We start from the raw sequence: 23,360 nt of genomic DNA, 5'->3' as shown, positions 1-23,360 counted from the left end.
TTATAAAGTATGTTTGTGATTTTTTTCTTGATTTTCTTGTTTTTTCTTCTTGTAAATTGCTTTGAGGGTTGTTGGTTTTTTAAAAAAATCAAGTAGTGTGTAAGTTTCATTAAATTATGAAATAAATAAATGAAATATTTACGAAACCCTGCTATTCCCCACTAGAAACAATACCTGTAACAGGTATCTTCTTTTGTGCACTTCCTTAATATCCTCGTATGCAAAAATACTGCATGTCCTTTTGAGTTGACTTGGACCCTGTCGGGCTCCTCTGGGTATAATTGGCTCATGCATACTGTAGAGAGTAAAAGGTAGGAGAGAAACTATAAATATAAGACTATACATAGCAAATCTGATTTCACCCACTCATATTCCATAGTCATATTTGGCTTCATAAACCATTACGAGCATTGTCAAAACTATGATTCAATAACTATAGAGTCACATACAGATTTTGCATATTTCTATTTTAGGTGCAGTGTTGTTTTTGGAGATGCATTTAAGAGCTATAGTCAGGAGGGTTTTTTATAGGTCTGATGCTGTAATCCTTTCTAACAGGGATACATTTTTTTCTCTTACAATTTCAAAGAATGTCACGCCTAACTCACTTTAGAGGCAGGGTTTCAATGTCCCGTATTTCTCTGGTGGCGGTCATGGTATAGCCATCAATCACATAAAAGTGCTCTTTGCCAAAGAGGAGGAGCCCCTCACTGGTGTCTAGGCCTTGAACCCGAGCACAGCGGTACATGTGTTGAATCTGTAATATAAGCACATATTTAATGAAAACATGATGAGTAAATAAGGATATGTACATGACTATGATTATAGTGCTTTCAAACTGCTAGGTTGGCAGGAGCTGGGACAGAGCAATGGGAGCTCACTCCGTCGCAGGGATTCGAACCGCCAACCTTCCAATCAGCAAGCCCGAGAGGCTCAGTGGTTTAGACCACAGCGCCACCCTGCCACCCTGGAGGCCATATCAACACTCACAAACAGCATTTAAAACTCAATCTGAGAAAAAATGACTGCAACTGAAGATTTAATGAGAAGAAAGGAAAGCCCTCAAAGGACCATTTAGACCAAGGGAAACTTGAAGTCTTTAAGCGGGATAACTATTTATATGGAATGAAATAAAACCAAGGCCAGTTGTGTCTTCTTGGAGGTTAGGCTTGTATGGCAACCCTGAAGAAAACTAATCTGGTCCTATAGTTGAAATTGGAGATCCTTGTCTTGACTAACAGAGTTTCATGTAAAAGAGAATAGCATATTGCACGAGGTACCCTGCCGCTAAGAACAAAGGCAACAAAGAAGCAAGGCAGGAACGCTCCAGGCAAGGCAGATAAGATCTCGGACAAACAGGAACAGCTGATATGCGGGAAACAAACTGGGGGCGAGCCGGGGAAAAGAGGGTGAGCCCCCTCCGTGCCGGCCCTAAATAGGGCAGGCCATGCCCCCCCCAGCCAGCCAGCTGATTAGCCCCCGCTCATGTGGGGTGGGCGTGAAGCCCGCAACCCCACCTCCTGGGCAGGCCAGAAGTGGCTTTGCATGATACTATGGACCTGAATAACCTGCCCTTGGATCCATGAATTTGACAGATGGATAGGCATAAAAATCCAACATAGGAAAATCAGTGCTAAGCTACTATAACTGCTTGAAGAGGATGAAATAAGGCAGTATCAACAGGACCTGAATGTGTTTAATTCTGGCTAGATTGTGACTTATCACTCCCCTTTCTGCTCCTCAGATATGATAAAGGAAAAAGGCATGCCAAAGGACAAGGAATGGTAAAAATATAAAGAGCAACCCATTGATTTAATTTTGAAATGCAAGCATCAGCATATAAATAACCTCTGCCCTATAATGTTCTTTTTGATTAAATTATAGGAGGAGAGGGTCCTGTTTATAGCCAAGACAGAATGAAAAAATGGAAGTGATTATTGCAGTACAAGCAACACTTCCCAGTTGTTATTTTCTTGCGTCAGTGGTGCCTGGGGACCTGCCCTTCATGTCCTCATAAACTAAGAAGCCACAATGACACTGAGTGAGGATGAATGCAAAGACAACAAATCACCTCGAGAGGTCTATTTATTCCACGCATAATCTGACATTCGAGAGGAGGCAATGTGAAAACTTTCCCAGCCATTGTCATGTGGATTCTATGGCGTATACTAAGTTTTCATCTGCCAGTCAAAGGCATTTGCAACTCATACAAACTATGTTCTGGAATCCAAAATTGGATCCTCCCCTTTTGCATGCCAGAAGATAAGGATTTGAAATTGTACAAAGAACTATTACATAATGCTTATTTATAATGCTTCAGAATAATAAAACTGCATACACATAGCATTAAGGAAATATTCTACTGCCTTCCATAGAGTGAGATTTATGCAGCTGGTTGTAATAGACAAGCAAGAGGCATCATGGCAGCTTTATCAAAAAGCATTTGAACAGGGTGCAGAGCAGGGTCTCAGAAGGGGTGAAGCCTGGAGAAAGTTCTGAGGGCCACTTCAAGGGCCTGAGATTCCACACACCTGCGCTACAGTATTGCACACCTTGGAAAGATGGGCCAGTTCTCTATGTGGATGCATTTTTGTTCCAAGAAAATCAAAATAGGTTCCTACAATATCAAAGCTGAATTTGTATATTTTTCTTAAGAGTATTGTTTCTAAACTATGCCAACAACAATATGACATTTGTTTTAAATGAGGACACTCATCACTGAAAGCAACAGACATTTTCCAAGGTAAGGCTATTTATTATGAGCATTCTCAACAGCACTTCAGAACCTATTATGTCAATGTTTCATAAAAACTGTTTCCCAACCACAATTAAACGTGCTCCTGCAAACTTAAGGAACAAAGATACTCTAGTAATTCACTGAATTTTAAGGCTGAGTTCCAATTTAAAAGTGTTTGCCAGGTGAAAAAAAGAACCATTCTTATATCAAAGGTGTAAAAAAAAAAAAAGAGAAGAGCTTAACTGAAGGTTAAATCCGCAGTGGGTTAGAATTATTCAGCCATGTTAGTTTCCTGCGAGGGGCTCTGTCACCATTTAATTAACAATTCTGCGTTTGGGTTAGGAAACAGAGGGTTGTATCCAACAGGTCAGTGTGTTCATGCAAGGACTTCCACTTGCATAATGGAACTTCCCCTCTCTCCTCCCCTCCCCCCATCTGTTTTGAGGGTTCCCCTCTCCAGAACTGATTTTTTTTTGGGGGGGGGGGACATAGGGCAAGGATAGGAGACAAGAGGAGAGGGAATTCCACTGCATAAGTTGGAAGTCCTTGTGTGAACAAGACAACTTAGTTGGATACAATGCATGACATTTTTGTGAGATATCACACACGCGTACTCCACAACCCCTCTATGCCATGTTCATTTTGAATGATGGATGAACTGCTTCAGGGACTAGAGGCACTAGAGAAGCCTCCACACAACAGCTTGCTAGGTTCAGTAACTGAGAGACCAAAAAGAGCATTAAATGCTGGTTTATACCTTCTCCCCTTCTTCGAGCAGTCGAAGCAAAGTTGTGTTATCGGTTTTCTCCTCTTCATCTATAGAGCTGCTCTCAGCTATTTGGTCCTGCAGCTGCTCCTGATTCTCCTCATCAGCACCATCAGGTGCGGAACGAGATCTCTTCAGCGGTGGTTTAACAAGGCCTGCATGAAGCAATCAAACCAGCAGCACATTTGTCTGTAAGTCACTGAACTTTGTGTGGTACATGAGCAGCGCTGCATACTCTACTTAAAGCCCACCCCAAATCCTACAGCTAAAAACTGGTAGAATTTCTGCACGACCAGCTGAGCCTGAGAACTTGCAGGCCAAGGGCAGTCAATGGATAACGGTCCTTGCTCAGGGATGAAGGTCAGTGGGTGATCTCAGATAAGTCACACACTCTCATTGTTTGTTGTGGGGCTAAAACGGGATAACCCCCCAAGCTCCCAGAGGGGGGACTGAGAATCTTAATGCAAGTTTAGGTCATACAGGCTGTTCACATGCTATGTAGTCAAGGGGAACGGCATGCCCACTTTTACAAACACACTGTGCTGATACATAGGGATAATTAGTGAATCTGATCTTTACAAATTCCAATGTGAAGTGACCTGGTCAATATGAAGTGACCTCGTCGACTAAAAACACTAACAGAACTTAAGTGTCCTCAGGTTTTGCATTCCTCTGAACGCTGCAATACAATTCTCAGCACACTAAACTATCAAAATATGTTTTAAAATGCATGTTTTGCAGGAATGCATTAAATATATATATAATTTAAAACATTTAAATGCAATTTTATGCATCTTTCTTCCCACAACAACAAAAAATTCTAGATGCAAAGGTGACTGGAAGTTGACCAATTCCCTACTGATAGGGAAGGACTACTAGACAAGACAGATTCAAATCGTTCTTAAGCAACAGTTTTAGCATCTTTGGGGTGAGTCACACATTTAGGGAGGCCACTAAAGTATTACAATGGCCAAAATTCACACATCAGCAGAAGTCGGGTCTGCTGAAGACTTCTGACTTGTCCTAAATAACCTATGAATGTAAAAATTGTGAATGTCTGCCATCACACTCAAGAACAGCTTGCTGCTTGTGCATACGTCCCTATAGGGAAATAAAGCATAAATAACTTCAACTTGTGGTTCGAGGACCCGATCCCCGCAATGTGAAATGAATACGCAAGGACACGTGATATAAGGTTAATGGGCAAGAAAAGGCCACAACTTTATTGATTACAGCAGTGGAAAGGTATTGGCTTAGGCATTGGATGTCTAAAACAAGGGGGTTTATTCACCAGTAGGTGGAGCCTGTTGATGCTAATCCAACTATAGGCTCTCCCCTGATGTCACCGAGGGTCGTGCCATGGCCTCCCGCCAAGCAGGCATCGGACAGAGTACACGACCGCCAGATTCCTTTAACGGAATACCCAAAAATTGAAGGCATAGGCGATGTCCACACCTAGCCCTTCGACACACCACAACACATTATTCCAATGCCTAACCTACCCACCAATACCACAAAAGTTGTGACAATTGCTACAAGGTAGGCAAAAAAACCCAAAAAGCCTAATGCCAAATGGAAAAATTCCTACCAGGCCCCCTGGACAACCAGGGCGACCAACCTAAGGTCCATAGCAAGGCCAATGAACTAAGACCCTGAGCTAAAAGGGAGTGGAGGGTGGGTGACTCGCGACGAGACGACGGAGAAGAATGAGGCCGAGGAGAGGCTGGCGCCGCAACAAAAGGCTGCAGTAAACGCCCCCTTGGAGGCACCTGGTTGGGTGCCTGCCGAGGGGCGTGGGCGCCAGCCAGGTGAGAGGAGGAGGCAGGGGGCTAATGCCCCCTGCTAGGGGCGGAGCTCAGGCTCCCGCCCACAACCACTCCCCTCTCTTCCAGGGAGGAGTGTCTTTGTCAAGCATGCCTATGCATACAGAGATATGTGCGAAAATACCCACCTTTAACTCTTGCAATAGTATCTTCCCCGTGTTCTGGCTCCTGCTGAGCAGTTTCTCCTTCAGAGCTCTCTTCGACAGTGTCTTGGAAGACAGCAGGGTTTCCAGAAGCCAGGCGCATGTAGTATTCTTTGCTGTCATAGCTTATAGCTCTCCGGTAGCGCGCAGGTTTCTTTAAACAACAACAGAATAAAAACGTTTGGCAAAACCAACTCAAACATACCCTAAATATAAATCTATGTTCAGAACCTGCTAAGTGTTGTAGCTGGAGGCAGCCAACTGTAAACTGATTAAGTTCCCAATAGGCTAATCAGCTAGATTTGGAATGAACCTATTGTTGCTGGAAAGAGGATCAAAAATTAAATGCTGCTCGATGAACGTAAAAGTTAGCAAAATGTGTTCGGTGCTTTGTGAATCATCACAAAAGAACTGGCATCTCATCATTTCCAATACTGCACCCAGCCAATTCAGGTATTTTCTTTAAACACTGAAATGTTAGCCAAAGTGCAAGGATGTAGAGAAACTGACTGGGATTAATTTAGACCTATTATTATCTCCCAGACTATTACTTTAATTATGATATTACAATTCTATGGTTTTATGATTATGCCACAGAGAATGGGGGAGGCAGGAAAGCTATCGTAATTTGTTCATATGGATGTGGTGCTCAAGAACCAAAGTGCTGTTTGGTGTTAGCTCACACAATATACATGCTATGTTTCTTTTTCTATTTGTTGGGCTGCAATCAAACACAGCTGCATGCTCCCTAATGGCCAAGGTCTCATGACCAAAACTAAATGTTGAGTGCAATGGTAAAAGTGGATCTTTTTGGGGGGGGGGGAGGTGGGATTTTGCATTTTTGCCAAAGCTCCAATCATGTTTTACAGGAACTTCACAGTTCATCAAAGAAGAAGAAATGTTTTCTGGAACGCTATAATGTTTTACCAAATTTCTATTTTAGTCCACTTCTCTTCATTCTCATTACTAGTGAAATACATCTGTGGAGTTTCTTTCTGCAGAGAACAGTGATGCGACTGCTTCTCCGTGGGCTCAGAGCACTTATCACCCCACAACTGTTGAGTAACCAGCGTTTATCATCTTTACGCTAGCGTGGTGAAAAACTGCAAGTGAGGCAGCATTCATAAAAATCACTTCACCCCCTGCCAAATTCTACAGAGATCCAAGCAACAAGTATCACTAACATGCCAACTGGGTCGAGAGAATCGACTCTAACCTCCATTTATTTTAGTAGCAATAATGGGTAATACAGAGAAGTGGATCAGGCAGAGGGCCTGGCTCACCCTCTGTGGGTCATTTTGATAAAGTTGGTGGATTAGCCCCCAGCATGTCAATTTTATGTTTTTCCTTTGCTGTGCTTTCTCATTTGAGTTCCTTGGAGGTCAGGCAAATCCCTGTCAGCGCTTGAATACGGACCCTGAAGATCCATTATTGGCTAAAACTTGCTTTTCCCCTTGTCGGGTTGGCTCTGGTAACCCTACTGGATTCCTACGAATCCAAATGGAAAGCTACACTGCACAAAAAGCTAAGAGGCTTGGGGTTCTCCCCACAGGCCTTGATAGCTGTAGGTTATGAGAAAGCTGGAGCAATAATCCGCCAACAAATTTGGGATGTGGAACTGCACTGTCACGTGAGTGAGATGAATAAACACGCAACAATAATAGATAATGGGAGAGGGTTCACCTCAGCAAAATGTCTGTCAAAATTACAAATACCTAAATACAGACGGTCGTTTACCCTCATTAGATTCAATGGGCTGCCATCTGCCCAGGGCAGATTTGAGGGTAAGCCTTACGCAGAACAAGTCTGCCCTGCGTCTTGATGGAGGTAGAAACTGTCTCTCATGCCTTGTTACGCTGTCGTTTCTACTGGGATATACGCTCAGCATTTATCATCCCGGCTATACATAAATCTCCAAATGGGTCCGAACTTCAACGTCTAAAATCCCTGGTAGAGGACAAGGATCCAGAGATCACGCTAAGGGTGGCCAAATTCTGTGCGACTGCCACAAAACTTAGGGAACAAGCTGTGCTACCATAATGACCAAGGCCTTAAATGACAAATTTAAGTTATATTTTAGTGATTAAGATACACCTTATGTATTTTTAACTGCTGCTATATCTGTATTGCCCCTGTTATACCCAATTGCAAATTCAAATGTATCCCTATCGTGTTTTATGACTTCCCTGATATTGTATGTGAGCTGGAACTGGTCTGTGACTGAAATTAATAAATTCTCATTCTCATTCCTTGAATTCAAATTGGGAATGCAAAGGGAGACTCTTTTGGGTGGGTGGAAATGCTGCCTTTTACTGTCAAAGAACAAGCCACATTTCTCTTATCTCCAATCTCAGAGCTTGGGAGCACGGCACTAAGACTGAAGGTAAGCCTCTGCCTGATGCCTTTTCCTGTCTAAGAGCAGGCAGAGGCACACGGGACAAAGCATGTGACAGCACTAAGATAAAAAATAAGCTCAAGATTGGAGATAAGAGAGCTCCACACTTGAGGTCAAGTGATGTCAAGTGACTGACAGGTGGATGTGGTTTGCACAAAAAGCCTCATGGGCCAAATGCAGAGGTCTGGTGGGCCAAATTAGGATCTTGAGATGGAGGCTCCCTCCCACAGGTGTATGATGTACACATTATTATACTAGGTCACATCCAATGAAGCTGTCTTATTTGTGCTTGTGCAATGGAAATTCTCCTCCACCTCGCATGACTCCCAAAGTTGTCCCCCGACTCTCTGAAGAAAATTCAGGGGACAAAGAGGAAACTATGTTAATAATGTAGACAGATGGTTGTATTCAAGTCCAAATACTTATGCCTGGAATTAATTAGTTAATAATGCAATTAACATGTAGATCGCAGTCCCCCTCTATCTCTCAGAAATGAAAATTAGGCAATATAAGGTTAGGAAGGTAATAAGCACTGCACTTCATTCTGAAGGCTATTGGAAAAGATCAAGAATTCAGCCAAAGTTCTTCTCTAGATGCTCCCTAAAATCACCAATTATGCTTGAGGTTTTTTAAAAGAACAGTTCATTTATATGATGAAGATTTGTTAACCTAGTCCTGTGGACATAAGAGATAAGCCACCTAGAGAACAGACACTTTTTTAGCGAGTCCACCAAGGTCCAAAAAATATTTTAATGCATCACCTTCCAAAATGTTGGTTTGACAAGTAATTCAAAATGAGTGAAGGCATATTGTACTTAGTGATGAGCAAATTTTTAAAAATGTTTTGATCTGTATTTTTTTGTGACCTAGATAGAGGACTATTTGCAAAGGCAGTATAATGTTGGATCTTTCTTCGCAACGTATTTTGAGAATTAATTATCAGTGGAATGCAATATAGTTGTTCATGGGATGCATTCCAGGACGTACATCCCATGTTCCTCATTAGAAGCACATAGAAAATGTTTATGTTAACAAGGGGGCAGAAAACAGCAATTGACGATCCCAAATACACTTATGGGTCAGGGTGAGTCAACTGCTTTGCCAGCACAGTGCCCTGAACAGGTGAGATTGTCTTAACAGTGCAAAAACATTATGCCAGCACTGAAATACTGATTAGGCTAAGTGCATGAATGTCCAAACTGCCCATCACTAAACACATCATAGTCCATTAGTTCTAATTTCGAGCTGGTACATGTTTATACAGTGAGAATAGTGACAGCACAGCCCATCACAGCTTGTTAGTGTGCAACACAGACAGAAAGAGCTACATAGACATTGTATTAGGTGAAGACTGAAGAGAACACAGCCACATCCTCTTAGTATATCATTAACCCTACGACAGAGTTACTGAGGAAGCACGTTGAAAGCCAACCAGAGAAGCCTTGTTAAGGTTGCCTAACATGCACAGAGAGGTTTCTATCTGTTTTGCCACCCGTGGAGAGTTTTCTCTCTTTACCTTTTGAGGAATGGTATCGTCAGATGTCTCAGGAGGCTTACTTGAGAAGTCAGACTGAAAATAGGGTATTAAGTATAGAAACATCAGGGGAAATATCATGTTGAGGAAGAATGCATGATGCGACTAAAACTGTCAGAGCATTAGTGGGCAAAAAGGTAATGACTGAACTTCTAATTTTCTCCGCACCAGGAAATGCAAAGCAGGAAAAATAACAACATAGAAGCTTGAACCTTAAAATTTGCCAAAACTAGCACAAGGTAAAGCTCAATTTAATCACAAAGTTCTTGCACAAGAGGCATACGCAATATTTTAGCAATTCTATTAAAATCTTGTTGATTATCAGTGGATCAAATTAACATCTCACACTTCTGCTTTGATTCTGCACTTGCCTACAAACTCAATCTTCAAATATGATGGACTATGAAGAGACAGTGTGAGAAACTGAGATATGAAAGCTAGGAGATAAATGGCACCTTAAACCTAGGTTATGGGCGCAACAATGGAAAGTCTAGGCGCGTTTTTTTATAACAAGAATACAAAGCTGAAAATGAACTGCAGCTAAAATATTATGTTCATTTTTCACATGGTCTAGTCCTTTCCCCTGCCCAACCCCCTAATATTCTTAAGAGGGTCTCTTCTCCAGTCTTCAGAGAGTAGCTGGAAGTGGGGAGGCTGAAAAAGGTCTTCCTTTCCTTCCACTCTGCAGTTTTAATCTGAAATCTTAGGCGCAGTACTGCACCCAGAGCTCAGAAACTGTTTGCACTAATGAAATTCCCTGTCGCAAAATGCGCCCAGAACAATGGGAGTTCCGAACGCTGTTAAGAGATGCACCTTAACAGCAGCATCACGTTTGTACAAGTCACACCTACCTGACAATGCATTTACATTTTTCTAACTTCCCAGGTATCTATGATCAGACTTGCACAGGCCTGTACAATCCCCCCAGGCTCAATGCAGTCCATCATCCATGTAGGACAGCCCACCAGGGACTCAATTAACCTCATGTTTTTGCTACCTGCCTAGGACTGCAAATACAAGGGGGCTATGAAGCACCATGGTAGGTGGGCTGTACCTGGCTTGGTACATTGTAGGTGGTATAGTCTGGCCTTCCTGTTAGGGCAGAGCAAAGCCATAGCCCACTTTACTTCTGCTATCCTCCAACTGGAAAATTAATCAACAGGAATCTAGAGGCTGCAAAAAGACAACGCCCATAGCTGCATGGTTCAGGGAGCTAGTGCAAATATTTGCTGATATGCACTTGAAGGGGAATCAATGTCCATCCATAAACCCATAGCTGAGCACCACCAGAAATGCATTATCCAATTGCGATGGACGTTCTTGGCAATGGTGCAAGAAATAAGCCAATGCATTGCTACTGCTAAAAGCTACTGCCGTCCTGTAACTGCACTTACCAGCATATTTGTCTCATGTTCAGTATCCGGCATGTAAGGATACTGAATATAAAACATGTCGTTTCGCACCATCTTCTTCCTCATTCGACAGGGACCTTCTGTCATCTCCAGCATCCACTTGTCCAGGTGAGAGCCAATAGGAGGGCCCCACAGTCCTCTCTCCCGTAACAACTCGTATTCAATCTGAGACCACTCTTCTGTCACATACTTCAACGCATTCTGCTGACGCTGGAAAGGACACTACAGGTTAACTGCCATGGTGTGCAAAATCACGTGTCATAAATGGCATGCAGAATCAAGTAAGTTCCCTTGTACCGTGATTCTAACTGACATAGATTCTCATGAGGCACGGCAGCAAAGACGCCCAAGGCATTTTAAACTGCCCTGTGATCCTCGAAGAGGGGTATATAAATTTAATAAATGAAAATAAAACAAACTCTTTTAAAAGGTTCAAGGTGCAAAGTTGGATATTCATGCTGTTTTCCACAATCTCGGAGCTTAAAAACTCAAGTTGTGAACTGTCCTTGCATGGGATTTGTTATTTACATAGTTCATAATTACATATTTATAAAGTGTGTTGTCTATAAAAAGGGTGTACTTGTGTACTTGTACTTAAATCTGCACCTGTTCCTTAAGCAGCTCTAGCACTGCTCCTAGGCTGCCAGCACCACAAATCCTTCTATAAACATATGAAGCTGCTTTATCCCAGTACAGTCCACTCTTAAGAAGAGTTTCTGAAAGAATTCTCTCCTATCACTTGCTACCTAACTGGATATGCCAGGGATTTTATCTGAGGCATCTACATGCAAAGCATATATACCACTGAGTTATGGGTGCTCCCCTCTTAACTGCTGACAGGGCTTTTTCTCTAGTTGAAGGGCAGCAACATAAAGAACTCTCTTTAATTTAGGAGATGGCTGGTTGAGAAGGACGAGCCTTACTCATATTCCATCTATGATGCTAAGGAACACAGTCTTAGGGTAGATGCATGAATTACATGACAATTTCAACAGATTCTGAAAATACTGAAATCTCCTATCAAAAGGATATGATCATTATCTTATCTCTATCTCTGCATGGTGTATGTTTCTTAGTGAGAACTATCTATGGGTGGGGATCTTCCGATTGTACTGACAAGTTTGAATAAGGCCTTTTTCAATGTGATGCCCAATTTGTGGAATGAGCTCCCCGTGGAGACCTGGAGAAAATAGACAATGTGGCACTTTTGCAGACAGGAAAAAACCTTTCTATTCTGGCATTTCCTGACTACTGATACTGAGTTCTTCTTTGGTTCTGGATGGTATAGTTTAAATTGCATGACTATGTAAAAATGTTTTAGTTGTTATTTTTTACTTTGGTTGCTTTATGTATATCACAAACCACTTTGGGACTTACAAATTTAAAACAGAAAAGCAAAATAATTTTTTTTTTATAAATAAAATGAAACAAAATAAAGAAACTACTGTTAAATGCAACACTCATGCAGATTTGATAAAAGCATTCGGTTTGATTACTGCTCTCATTTACCTCTTGGTATTCTTTATACTGCATATCTACCAAGTCTCGAACCACTGCTATGTGAGTAAACATCCACTGAGAGATCTCCTAACAGCAAAATAATGAATATATTAATGTGTGCAGAAAAGCTCATCCTTAAAACAACTTACATATAAAATAACCCTGAAAATTTCAAGTAGTGTGGATTACGTATGGAATTATGGTAGACAGTAGTTACGCTGCAAGTTTTACAATTAAAAAAATACCCCTAATCTAGCAAAGTATTTCAACGATCTCATCTAATTGAAACTGCTATGGTGGATTAAGGCCACAGTACTTATCATTCAGGCAGTTTAAAATCTAAGTAACAGAATATAGTGAAGGGGGGATTTATTAAGACAGGCTAAATCATTGATCAATTTGTTATACGTATAGGGGATGAGCATTGTTTTTCCTTTGTATTATCTGTTTGTCTTTAAATGCTATGCAATACCTGCGTGGATAGATTATGTTTGTTAAGACCGCTTTCTTTTCGGTTTCTTCTCGATCCTGTTAGCTTGGAAAGACCAAATCCACTGCTGACCCGGGAGAGCTTGGACTGGGTAGTCGGAGCCAAGGCTTCTCCTCTACTGATGCTTTTCTTTTCATGAGCTAGAATGCCAAGAAGAGTTGGGGGTTTTCAAAGCATATTTACTGGACCCTACTAGCACATCTACAAACCAGGGTGGATAAAAATCAATGATTTAAAAAAAAATCAGATTTTTTTTTATTTAAATCGATTTTTAAAAAATTTAAATTGGATTTTTAAAATAAAATGCTTTCGGGGGGAAAATCTTTCTAAATATAGTCTTCAATTTAAGTTACATTATAGTCCAAAGGCTATTCATCAGGAAATAAGGATTTGTTTTAAGTTTTTCATATGTGCTAAAACTCAGTCTAATTAAAAAAATTAATAAATAAAATTAATCACATCAGTTAACAAACATGGATACATATGCTATAATGTTATTGTTTAGTTAAATAAATTGTTTAAATGGTTATTAAGGAAATGATTATTTTTCTCCTTCCAATAAAGTACAGCAGAAAAGTTGTCCAAATATGAACAGTTAACTTCTTAAACTTCACCATAATTTCATAATTGTCTATGTATTTCTAATAGTATAACCAAATCAGTAATTTGTGATATAACTAAAAACTACTCTGAAAATTTATTATTCCAAAAATGAAACCTTCATATGGTTGTAAATATTATGATTATAGCAGCAAGATTGAGTCTTTCTGTGAAAAAAAATGATTTAAATAGTCTTAGTGACTAGTGATTTAAATCAAGCCATACTGATTAGTGATTTAAATCGTGATTTAAATCGATTTGATTTAAATCAAACCCACCCTGCTACAAACCAAAAACGATACCCAGAAAAGCTGCAGGCTAATCTAGATGGTAGCATTCTCCCACAAACGCACTCCCATCCTACATACTTTTAAACAGGTTGATATTACACCTTTATATTACAAAGCCCTCAAAGAGCACATTCCACATTTGTAACACTGTCTGTGGGTGATGAACAGGAAAGCCTTGTTCCCTAGGATGAAAAGCAGGGGATGAAATGGTGCCCTGTGGGATGGGTAGAACGGAAGGCGAATTATCCAACATCAGATGGAATCAAGGACAATGTCATTTTGCTCCCATCTTCCTCCCTACATTTAAGGGGTTTTACATATGCCTAAGCCGCCAAAGAATTATATACCACACAATAATAATCTGCATAGCTGCTCTTACCCAAGTGATTTTGCCAACATTTTAAACTGGCTTCTTCCACAAGGGGCTTTACAAGGGCAATATCCACATGGCCCCTGTCATTGACGGGGAGAGATACTTTGAACACCTCCTCCAAAGCCTGTTTCTTGCTGTAGAACAGTTCTGTCCACACACGATTTACAGCTTTTAAAAGAAGCTGGCGACCTAAATGCATGAAGAGGACACAAAAGTGAACAAATGCGTATTTATTTTGATAATTAATATCCTGTATCTTCAGCATAGATTTGTGGTTCTAGAGTGGCTAACAGAGTAGCGCGAAATGAAGAGTACAGTTTAATAAATAGTAAAACAACAACAACATCATGCAAGCTAGTGCAGCAAATTAAAAACAAGTGAAAACAGCGTCAGTTTAAACAGATGGTAAAATCAAATTGCTCTAAGATAAAGCTAGGCACCTGTCAGCTGCAGAATGGATGAGAGACAAGAATGAGGGGGTGAGGGAGAGAGAGAGAGAGAGAGAGAGAGAGAGAGAGAGAGAGAGAGATCAAAAAAACAAGTGTGTGACTAAAATTAAGTTTGGAGCAAACCACCTGTGCTTGCCTCAGAAAAGCACCTGGGGTTTGTGAATATTCTTGAATCATAAAACTACCTTGTTCAGAATCACAGAATTGTAGAGGAGGAAAAAACCTTTTAGAATTGGCAGGGGGCAGGAGGACAGCAAGTTTATTTTGAGCCTGGTCCAGACAATGGAGAGTCACTTTTGGATTCTCTCTTTTAAATATTCACCCCACTCCTAACACGATTAGGACACTGTATGAAACTAGTGTTAGCTTTTCCCATGATTTATATTAACCCGAGTCTATTCATTTGGATTTATAAGCAGTGCTTTTCTTCTAGAAAAAATAAGGTGCCGATATGGTGTATCCTTGTGTACCCCAAGAAAAAAGCGCTGTTTATCGGTCACATAATATCTTGTGCTGACTGGAATTCATAGTATCAAATACTAGATTTCCTCCATTTTGAGCCAATATACAATGGCGTTCCCAAGTTCTTCAAGAACGAAACAGCAATGATGCTGGTGAAATTTTTAATGGAAGGTTTTCCAGTGAAGTAGAAAGTCTGTGCTGTGACAATGCTGGAATTGCTGACAGTCATTTGGAGGCTTCCTTATTTTTCTCTTTCAGCATCCTAACTCCATTTTAGCTACCTACTTCAATGATTTGCAAAAAAGATCTGTAATAAATCTTGCTTTCTCCCGAGTTCTGAATTGTTAGCCATTTTCCATGAGAGGCAGGTCCTGCTGAGTGAGAGGGATTAAACCTAATCCTAATTATTCCTAACTGCCGTTTGGGCAGGATCTGTTTAAGGTAGATATGCAGCCTGTAATCTGTATTACTGGTCCTCTGTTCAAAATTAACCTCTGATTAGTCCTGGCTTGGCCTATACTTCGAAATGGCTTCTTTTATATTCTAGTGTTTATCATCTGCAATCTTTTCTTCATAGCTCCTTGGGAAACAACTCATACCCCCACTCTTAAATGAAACAGCCGAAAGATTAAGGGAAGACATGAGGAATACATTAGCTAACATACCAACTGACATTTAAGACGGATGGACTCCAGCTGCATAATTACCTTCACTAACGTCTTGATTGTAGACTCCATCTGGCTCGACATCAGAAGGGATCATAACATGCCAAGTAGTCATCCTGGCTTCTGCTTCCAGGCCAAACCCATCTACGCTGCTGCAAATATTATCCAACAATGTTAGATGGAAGTGAAGGAGTTACACTGTATGCAGGACAAAAAGTATACATAAGATCTGCCCGAGGTCTCCATTTCTCAACACTACCTGGATAAAGCCTGACCTAAACAAACAGGGTCCATCACATAAAAAACTGTTTTAAATACAGTCTTTAAAAAGTTGTTATAAGCCATCCTCTTGACTTCACAGTGAAGGGCAGGTAAGAAATCTAATAAATGAATTAAGTTTCCTAATTATACCACTTTCTAAAGGAGGTGGGGGGCTGCATATCTGAATCTCTCTCTCACCCTCCAAACACATACAAAAACAGCTAACGCCTCAGGGAGTAAGCTAGATCAGTATTTGTCTCCATTACATTAGCTAGGAGTGCAGAGTTGTGTATGTGTGTGTATGTTTATCAAGACTGGCCTTCCCAGTGCTTTTTTCCTGGGGGTACGCATACCCCTAAACATTTTGTGAAGTTTGGCCTCATTGAGGGGCAGTATTTCAATATGAGTAGGAAAATGAGAGTACCTCTTGTGATGTTAACATATGAGAGTGCTGGAGGTGAATTAGTTAAACAAGTTACCCAATCAGAACCCAGGGGGTGGAGTCAGACTATAAAACCAGCTTTGGGAGGGACAAAAGGGGAGTTCATTGGGAGTTGGGTGGTTGGTTGGAGTGGGAGTGAATTGGGATAGAGTCTGTGGGTAGGTTGAGTTAGTGTAGCGAAATAAGTTGAGTCAGGAACAGTTAGGAGCTAGGTAGACAAGTAAATATCTGAGAGGTGGTTTAGTGAGTGAGAGCAGGTAGCAGAAGTTATAGGTCTGGATAAGTATGCTACGATTGTAATTGACCGATACCGTTTATGAAACCACATGCTTGTTAAACTGCAATAAATAAACAGAAGTTTATGTTCCAATTTAAACCTGACTGGACTCAGTATTGTACCAGGTAGGGCCTGGGTGATGGCAGTGAGAAATAAAGTGGTGGCACAGGGATCAAGAGACGGTGAAACATCCAGGGACCCTGTGTAAATATTTTTTAAGAAAAAAAGCACTGGGCCTTCCTAAAAGGCGAAGAGTAAAAAATGTGTATCTATCTCTATGGGCTCAGTACATGACATTCCCACCACCCCTTGAGGTTAACCTAGTTTACACATGACAAGGAAGGAAGATGAGGAAAATTATGACCGTGGCTGCTTCATGTATTTCTGTTCAGGAGTTTCAACATTTGGACAAAATTAAGCACCATTACATAAAGACTCCCTCACCTGAAGCATGTGTGAGAGAGAGGGCAAGACTGATGGCTCACATGGTCATGTAAGACCTAAAGCTGCGTCAAGAACCTACTGTAACTTCTCTTGAAATTTTACATCTGTCTTTACCTAAATTGTGTGTCATTACATGACTGGAATTTTATTTCGACATTTCCTGTACGTTGCCCCTTCACTGGCAAGCAAGATAAATGGAAATATGTGTGACTGTTTCTAGCTTATAAGCCGCAGCTGCAGAAATATGTCCCCTAGAAAAGGGAGGGGGCAATTACAATGCACCTGATGATTTTACAGAGTAAACAGTTTTCTAAACAAACTGGTGTATGTGCACTAGGTGAGGAGCTCACCTCCCAGCATGTAAATTCATCAAGCAATGAGCCAGGCAGCTGAAGAACTCTTGGTCGTGATTCCCAGGACCCAAGATCAGAGTTCGATTGACAGTAAGCGTCCTTAGAGAATCAAGGAGAGCAACTTGCTGAGGAACTGTTTTGTGTGGTCTGGAGAATTGGTATAAGATGGTCCTGTTCAGGCAGTGATAAACGGCATCCAGTGATAATCCCTGAGATCTTCTTTTTGACTGAAGCAGCAAAAAATGCAAATGAAGATGTTTAAACATGGAATCTCTGTATTACCCCAAGTTTATTAGCATGTTTTTAAAGATACTTCTTCCACTCTAATCAGAGTAAACCATACTGCGGTACTGAGGTGTAAGGAAATAGCCAAGTATTAATTTGTAAAAATAGCTTCTAATTTTGTTTCTGTAGGAATTGGCCTCAATTGCAGGAAAGGACCATGATACACTTGCAACTTATCATAATGAAGTAGGAGGTAGATATCTAGAGAGTTCATTAAAAGACAGAGCCATCTGATGATCTGTACATTCATACAGCCAGGGGAAAGTATTGCTTTCTGGGTAATCTTTCCAAAAGTCACATGCCTGTGGTGGGCGGAGCCAGAGGCAAAAGAAGGCAAGACAACACAGGGAAATTTTACCTTTGTACAGTAGACTAGTTGCTACACACACACACACACACACACACACACACACACACTTCTCCTCCATCCAGGGAAGAAGGAGACATCATCAGAGTACAAGGACAGATTCCAATCAGGCAAAAACACGCAAGGAAAGTGCCTCTGGCTCCGAGGTTCCCTATCTTTGTATATATTGCAATGTATAAAGTTAAGCAGGCCAAAATTATAATAGGAGGATGAGGAAGAAGAAGAAGAGAAGCATACCTGTGCAATTAACTGGATTATGAACTCTATAAGCAGCTTGGATTCCTTGTTGAACATGCCTTGCCAAAGTTTATCCACCACACGCTGGGTGAAATAGAACACATTGTTTACAAGCACCTGATAGCTTCCTCCACTTGTAATAGGCAGAGATGCGTCCTCCCCTAAACGACAATGACAGCGTTAAAAAATGTTTTACCCAAATAATTCCGTCCCATCCTTCAGTCAAACAGGCACAGCATTAAGAATGAAACCAAGCTAAATTACAAACCGGAAGACAGATTAACATGCAAACATTACCAGTTGCTGAGGAATCGATTACTCCCAACGCTACCACACCAGCCAGCAGAACTGGGGACAAGGCCATGTCTTTGCCACCTGCTAAAAGGTTTAGTGCAGATGGAGGGCATTTCCTGTGCCTAGGCCATGAAGGCGCTGCCTTGTACGCCTACCCTTCAGGACCACAGCAGAAGTTCAGAGGAAGGAAGGTGGGAACAGGTGGCAAGATACCCTGGTCTCAAAACATTAGATGGGTTAAAAGACCATCTTGGCTAAGAGTCCTGGAAGACTTGCTCCCTGCCTTTTCCCACCTTGTTTGGAACAGTGGAGCTCTGATTGACACCAGCTACAGAAGTTGATGCGGGTGGCGCTGTGGGTTAAACCAGAGAGCCTAGGGCTTGCCGATCAGAAGGTTGGCGGTTCGAATCCCCACGACGGGGTGAGCTCCCGTTGCTCGGTCCCTGCTCCTGCCAGTTCGAAAGCACGTCAAAGTGCAAGTAGATAAATAGGTACCGCTCTGGCAGGAAGGTAAACGGCGTTTCCGTGCGCTGCTCTGGTTCGCCAGAAGTGGCTTAGTCATGTTGGCCACATGACCTGGAAGCTGTACGCCAGCTCCCTCAGCCAATAAAGCGAGATGAGTGCCGCAACCCCAGAGTTGGTCACAACTGCACCAGTGTGGTGTAGTGGTTAAGAGCGGTGGACTCGTAATCTGGTGAACCGGGTTCGCTTCCCTGCTCCTCCACATGTAGCTGCTGGGTGACCTTGGGCTAGTCACACTTCTCTGAAGTCTCTCAGCCCCACTCCCCTTACAGAGTGTTTGTTGTGGGGAAGGAAGGGAAAGGAGAATGTTAGCCGCTTTGAGACTCCTTAGAGTAGTGATAAAGTGGGATATCAAATCCAAACTCCTCCTCCTCCTAATGGTCAGGGGTCCTTTTACCTTTACCTTACAAAAGCTGAAGCTGCTGAAAGAGACCAGAGACTTGTCTTGGCTGTCTTAGTATAGACACATAGAGCCCAAGCTTCCACACATTAAGCCTGAGCTTCTAAGAGCTGGATCAGACAACAGTCCTATCTAGTCCAGCATTCTACTTCCTACAGTGGTCAACCAGATGCTTATTAGAAGCTCACAAGCGGGACTTGTGCACAGAACTGTACGCAGAATTCCAAGTGCAACCACACCAAAGGACTTGTATAAGGGCTCTTAAGATACTTTCAGGGTCCTTACCCAATTTTTTTTAGAAATGTTCCCAGATACTGTATTTTTCCCCTTTCGAACTGAGTTTGCCATCGTAAAGCCCATTTTAGTGTGTTCTTAAGTGATACTGAAAGAGAGTCATTCAAAACAAGTTAATTACCCAATAAAACATCAGCGGCAAGCAAATGGTCCATCACACTGTCCAAAATATAGGTCTGAAATTCTTTTTGCTGTGCTCTCGTTGATCTCTCGGGAGACGCCTGGAAAATAAAACAAAAGCATAGAAGCATTTACCATAAGGACTTCCTGTGAACGGGCAAATTTAGGACAACCCCAGGCTTCGTATTGTCTGGCACTCAACACAAATTGAATGTGCTCCATGTACAACAACTGTGGTCAATACGGTCAATTAAAATATACTTTCTTAAATGAGAACAAATGTCCTGAATACAAGCTACCTGCTAAATTGATAGAACACACCCACATACTTTTTTTTGTTTAATAGTGGCAACAGATGCCTTTTTAGTTCTACTGGTACTCTTCATTGGGGTGGTGTGGGGAGCAGGTCCTCATAAAAAGGCCACTTTGTGAGAAGTGGATGAGGGTGACATGGATCACAAGAGTGTGATGCAGCCTCCTTTTGTTGCTCACATGCTACTCTACTTCATTTCCCAAGCTGCTCCCTAGCTGGACAAGACAGAAGCAAATGTGAGCACTGGGGAGCGGGAATCTCCCTACCTCCGCTCTCTCGCATTTTTCTGAGCTGCTTTCTGGTTCAAAAAGCTAAGGAGGCATACAGAGTGATGCACATTGAAGTGAATTCCTTATCACCTTCCTTTCTTTCTGAGCTAGAGGCTGACCAGAAAATACACAAGGCAAGATAATCAGAGGAGACTCAGCTACATTAGTAAAGAAACAACTATTTTAAGAATAGTATCTGAAGAAGTGTGCATGCACACGAAAGCTCATACCAAGAACTAACTTAGTTGGTCTTTAAGGTGCTACTGGAAGGAAAATTTTTTTAAAAATTATTTTAATGTGCTATAAACAAGCAACACCAGATGGCGGCAGAGAGCAGGAAATTTTAAAACACAGTTTTCCATAGGGATTTCTTTCTTTTGTTATAACGATATAATTTCTGACTTATTTATAGCGGCAGCGTGTCGCCGTCCCCCCCCCCAGTGTCTAGATCCACCCAGGGTCATACAAGAAGCATTCTTTCTTTCTTTCTTTGGCCCACCCATATGTTTGGCTCTCCTTTCATCCCTTTCCTCCAGAACAGTTTCAGGGATCTTTCAGAGGAAAGGGAGTGAAAAGAGAAAGCGGTGGCAACTCACAGGCCAGCTAGCCCTTCCACAGGGTTGGATACAATCCAAGGGCTGCAAATTACCATCGCTCACAATTTGGTACAACCGGTACACTTAACAAACAACAGATCATGAAAACTACTCGCTACAACCTCTGGTCCTGCTTAAAGGAACAACGGCAGAAGGCCAACTCTACCTCCAAGAGAAGGTCTATTAAAGGAGTTTGCTTGCTAGCAGGTGTAAGGCAGAGGTTATCAATTATCAGCACACGCATGAAGTCAAACACAAACTTCTTAGCGGGGTGGTTGGTCAAATAGGTCTTGGATCCAACATTGCAGTATTCTGACTGGCTTCGGTTCATTCCTGTGTCAGAGGCAAATGCTTTGAACTCCTCTGCTGGAGATCCAACTTCATCATCCAAATCAGTAACCTTTAAAAAAAAAAACAACCAATAACGCAAGTCAAGTGATTTACTAGAACCAAAACTATCTTCGCCAAGGCAAGGAAGGGAGCAGTTTGCAGTTATTCACTTATTTTAGTGTTGCTTTTCTACAAGTATAAACTTTAGGGATTGTTGCTTTCTGGACTGTTTCCTGGACTGTTCAGGAAACAAGTGAATGCAATTTTCTTCCGAAAGGTTTTCCCCAGCTGGATAATAAGAGTATTTTCAGGGGTCAGCAACCTTTTTCAGCTGTGTGCCGGTCCACCGTCCCTCAGAAGTTGTGGGGGGCCGGACTATATTTTGAAAAAAAATAATAATGAACGAATTCCTATGCCCCACAAATAACCCAGAGATGCATTTTAAATAAAAGGGCACATTCTACTCGTGTAAAAACACACTGATTCCCAGACCATCCATGGGCCGGATTGAGAATGTGATTGGGCCACATCTGGCCCCCGGGCCTTAGGCTGCCTACCCCTGGTCTAGATCATCCCATTCCCATTGCCTTCTGTCGTACTCTAACCACAACTGTTAGCAATACGTTCCTGTTTCTATGTTGGAGGCAGTTATACCCTACCAACACACACCATCTAAATTTGTTATTGTTTTTATTAATTGCATTTGCACTCCACCTTTTCTGCAAGAAGCCTAAGTGGAGCACATGCTTTTCGCCTTCCCCATTTTATCCTCACAACCACCCTGTGAAGTAGATTAGGCTGAGACATAGCGACTGGCCCAAGGTCAGCCAGTGTGTTTCATGGCTGAGCAGGGATCTGAACCCTCATCTCCGACGTCCTTGTCCAACACACAACCCATTATATGCATTTTGTGTGTGTGTGTGTGTGTGTGTGTGTGTAAAGGGACCCCTGACCATTAGGTCCAGTCGTGGCCGACTCTGGGCTTGTGGCGCTCAGCTCGCTTTACTGACCGAGGGAACCAGTGTACAGCTTCCGGGTCATGTGGCTAGCATGACTAAGCCCCTTCTGGTGAACCAGAGCAGAACACGGAAACACCGTTTACCTTCCTGCCAGAGCGGTACCTATTTATCTTGCACTCTGACGTGCTTTTGAACTGCTAGGTTGGCAGGAGCAGGGACCGTGCAACGGGAGCTCACCCCATCACGGGGATTCAAACTGCCGACCTTCTGATCGGCAAGTCCTAGGCTCTCTGGTTTAACCCACAGCGCCACCTGTGTGTGTGTGTGTGTGTGTGTGTGTGTGTATATATATATAAACTAGCATGTCCTATTGTATGGAAAGGTGGTATATAAATGCAGAACTTCAGCAAATAAAAACCCCAGATCCCAACAGAAAATGCCATATGGACAAGAAGTAAGAGAGAGAGAGAGAGAGAGAGAGAGAGAGAGCTGGTTTCTACTTTGTGTGTGTGTGTGTGTTGTTCTCTTACCATTTCTGAGTATGGCCGGATGTTGAAAGGGAATACAGTGGCTGCCAGTGCACAAAGAAACTCGGGGCTCATCCACATTGAAGCCAGATCAGGAACATTGTGATACAAGTAGCGGAAAAACTGCATCAATGTGACTGGATATTCCCGAAGCCAAGAACCCTCTTCTTCGGACTGCCAAGGCTGTAATGGAAGGCAAAAACAAAGCTAATAGTATGTGTGTGTGTGTTATATAGCCATAACCTGCACTGGGATCTTAATATAAAACAAAATCCACTATATAAATAAGATCACTACTGATGAAATAAAAGAAAAACACACTGTATGGAGAGAAAGATATCATCTCATCATTTTGTTAATTTGTCTTTAATCTAAAACGGTTGAAGATAAACTCACTGGGACATGGAGATATGTTTTTTTGCTTATGTTGC

The 23,360-nt window shown here is 41.9% G+C and overlaps 1 protein-coding gene across 5 annotated transcripts in view; it reads right to left on the bottom strand.

Moving 5' to 3' along the window:
- WDFY3 (WD repeat and FYVE domain containing 3) overlaps positions 1-23,360 on the bottom strand; it is a 132,098-nt gene that overhangs the window by 20,981 nt on the left and 87,757 nt on the right. For 4 of the 5 annotated variants that reach the window (XM_053404180.1, XM_053404176.1, XM_053404177.1 and 1 more), the window contains 15 exons: positions 22,933-23,112; positions 21,280-21,513; positions 19,937-20,036; positions 18,306-18,466; positions 17,414-17,643; positions 15,682-15,791; positions 14,070-14,252; positions 12,783-12,940; positions 12,320-12,397; positions 10,793-11,020; positions 9,381-9,434; positions 5,455-5,623; positions 3,495-3,658; positions 609-757; positions 175-295 (listed from right to left, as the gene is read on the bottom strand). In XM_053404180.1, coding sequence (XP_053260155.1) covers positions 175-295; positions 609-757; positions 3,495-3,658; positions 5,455-5,623; positions 9,381-9,434; positions 10,793-11,020; positions 12,320-12,397; positions 12,783-12,940; positions 14,070-14,252; positions 15,682-15,791; positions 17,414-17,643; positions 18,306-18,466; positions 19,937-20,036; positions 21,280-21,513; positions 22,933-23,112 — 2,319 coding nt within the window. The remainder of the gene's footprint in view (positions 1-174; positions 296-608; positions 758-3,494; positions 3,659-5,454; positions 5,624-9,380; positions 9,435-10,792; positions 11,021-12,319; positions 12,398-12,782; positions 12,941-14,069; positions 14,253-15,681; positions 15,792-17,413; positions 17,644-18,305; positions 18,467-19,936; positions 20,037-21,279; positions 21,514-22,932; positions 23,113-23,360) is intronic. The other variant, XM_053404178.1, reaches the window with a different exon arrangement.

Source organism: Podarcis raffonei, chromosome 9 (genome assembly GCF_027172205.1).
Source record: "Podarcis raffonei isolate rPodRaf1 chromosome 9, rPodRaf1.pri, whole genome shotgun sequence".
NCBI lineage: Eukaryota > Metazoa > Chordata > Lepidosauria > Squamata > Lacertidae > Podarcis > Podarcis raffonei.
This window is presented reverse-complemented; position numbering and strand designations above follow the sequence as displayed.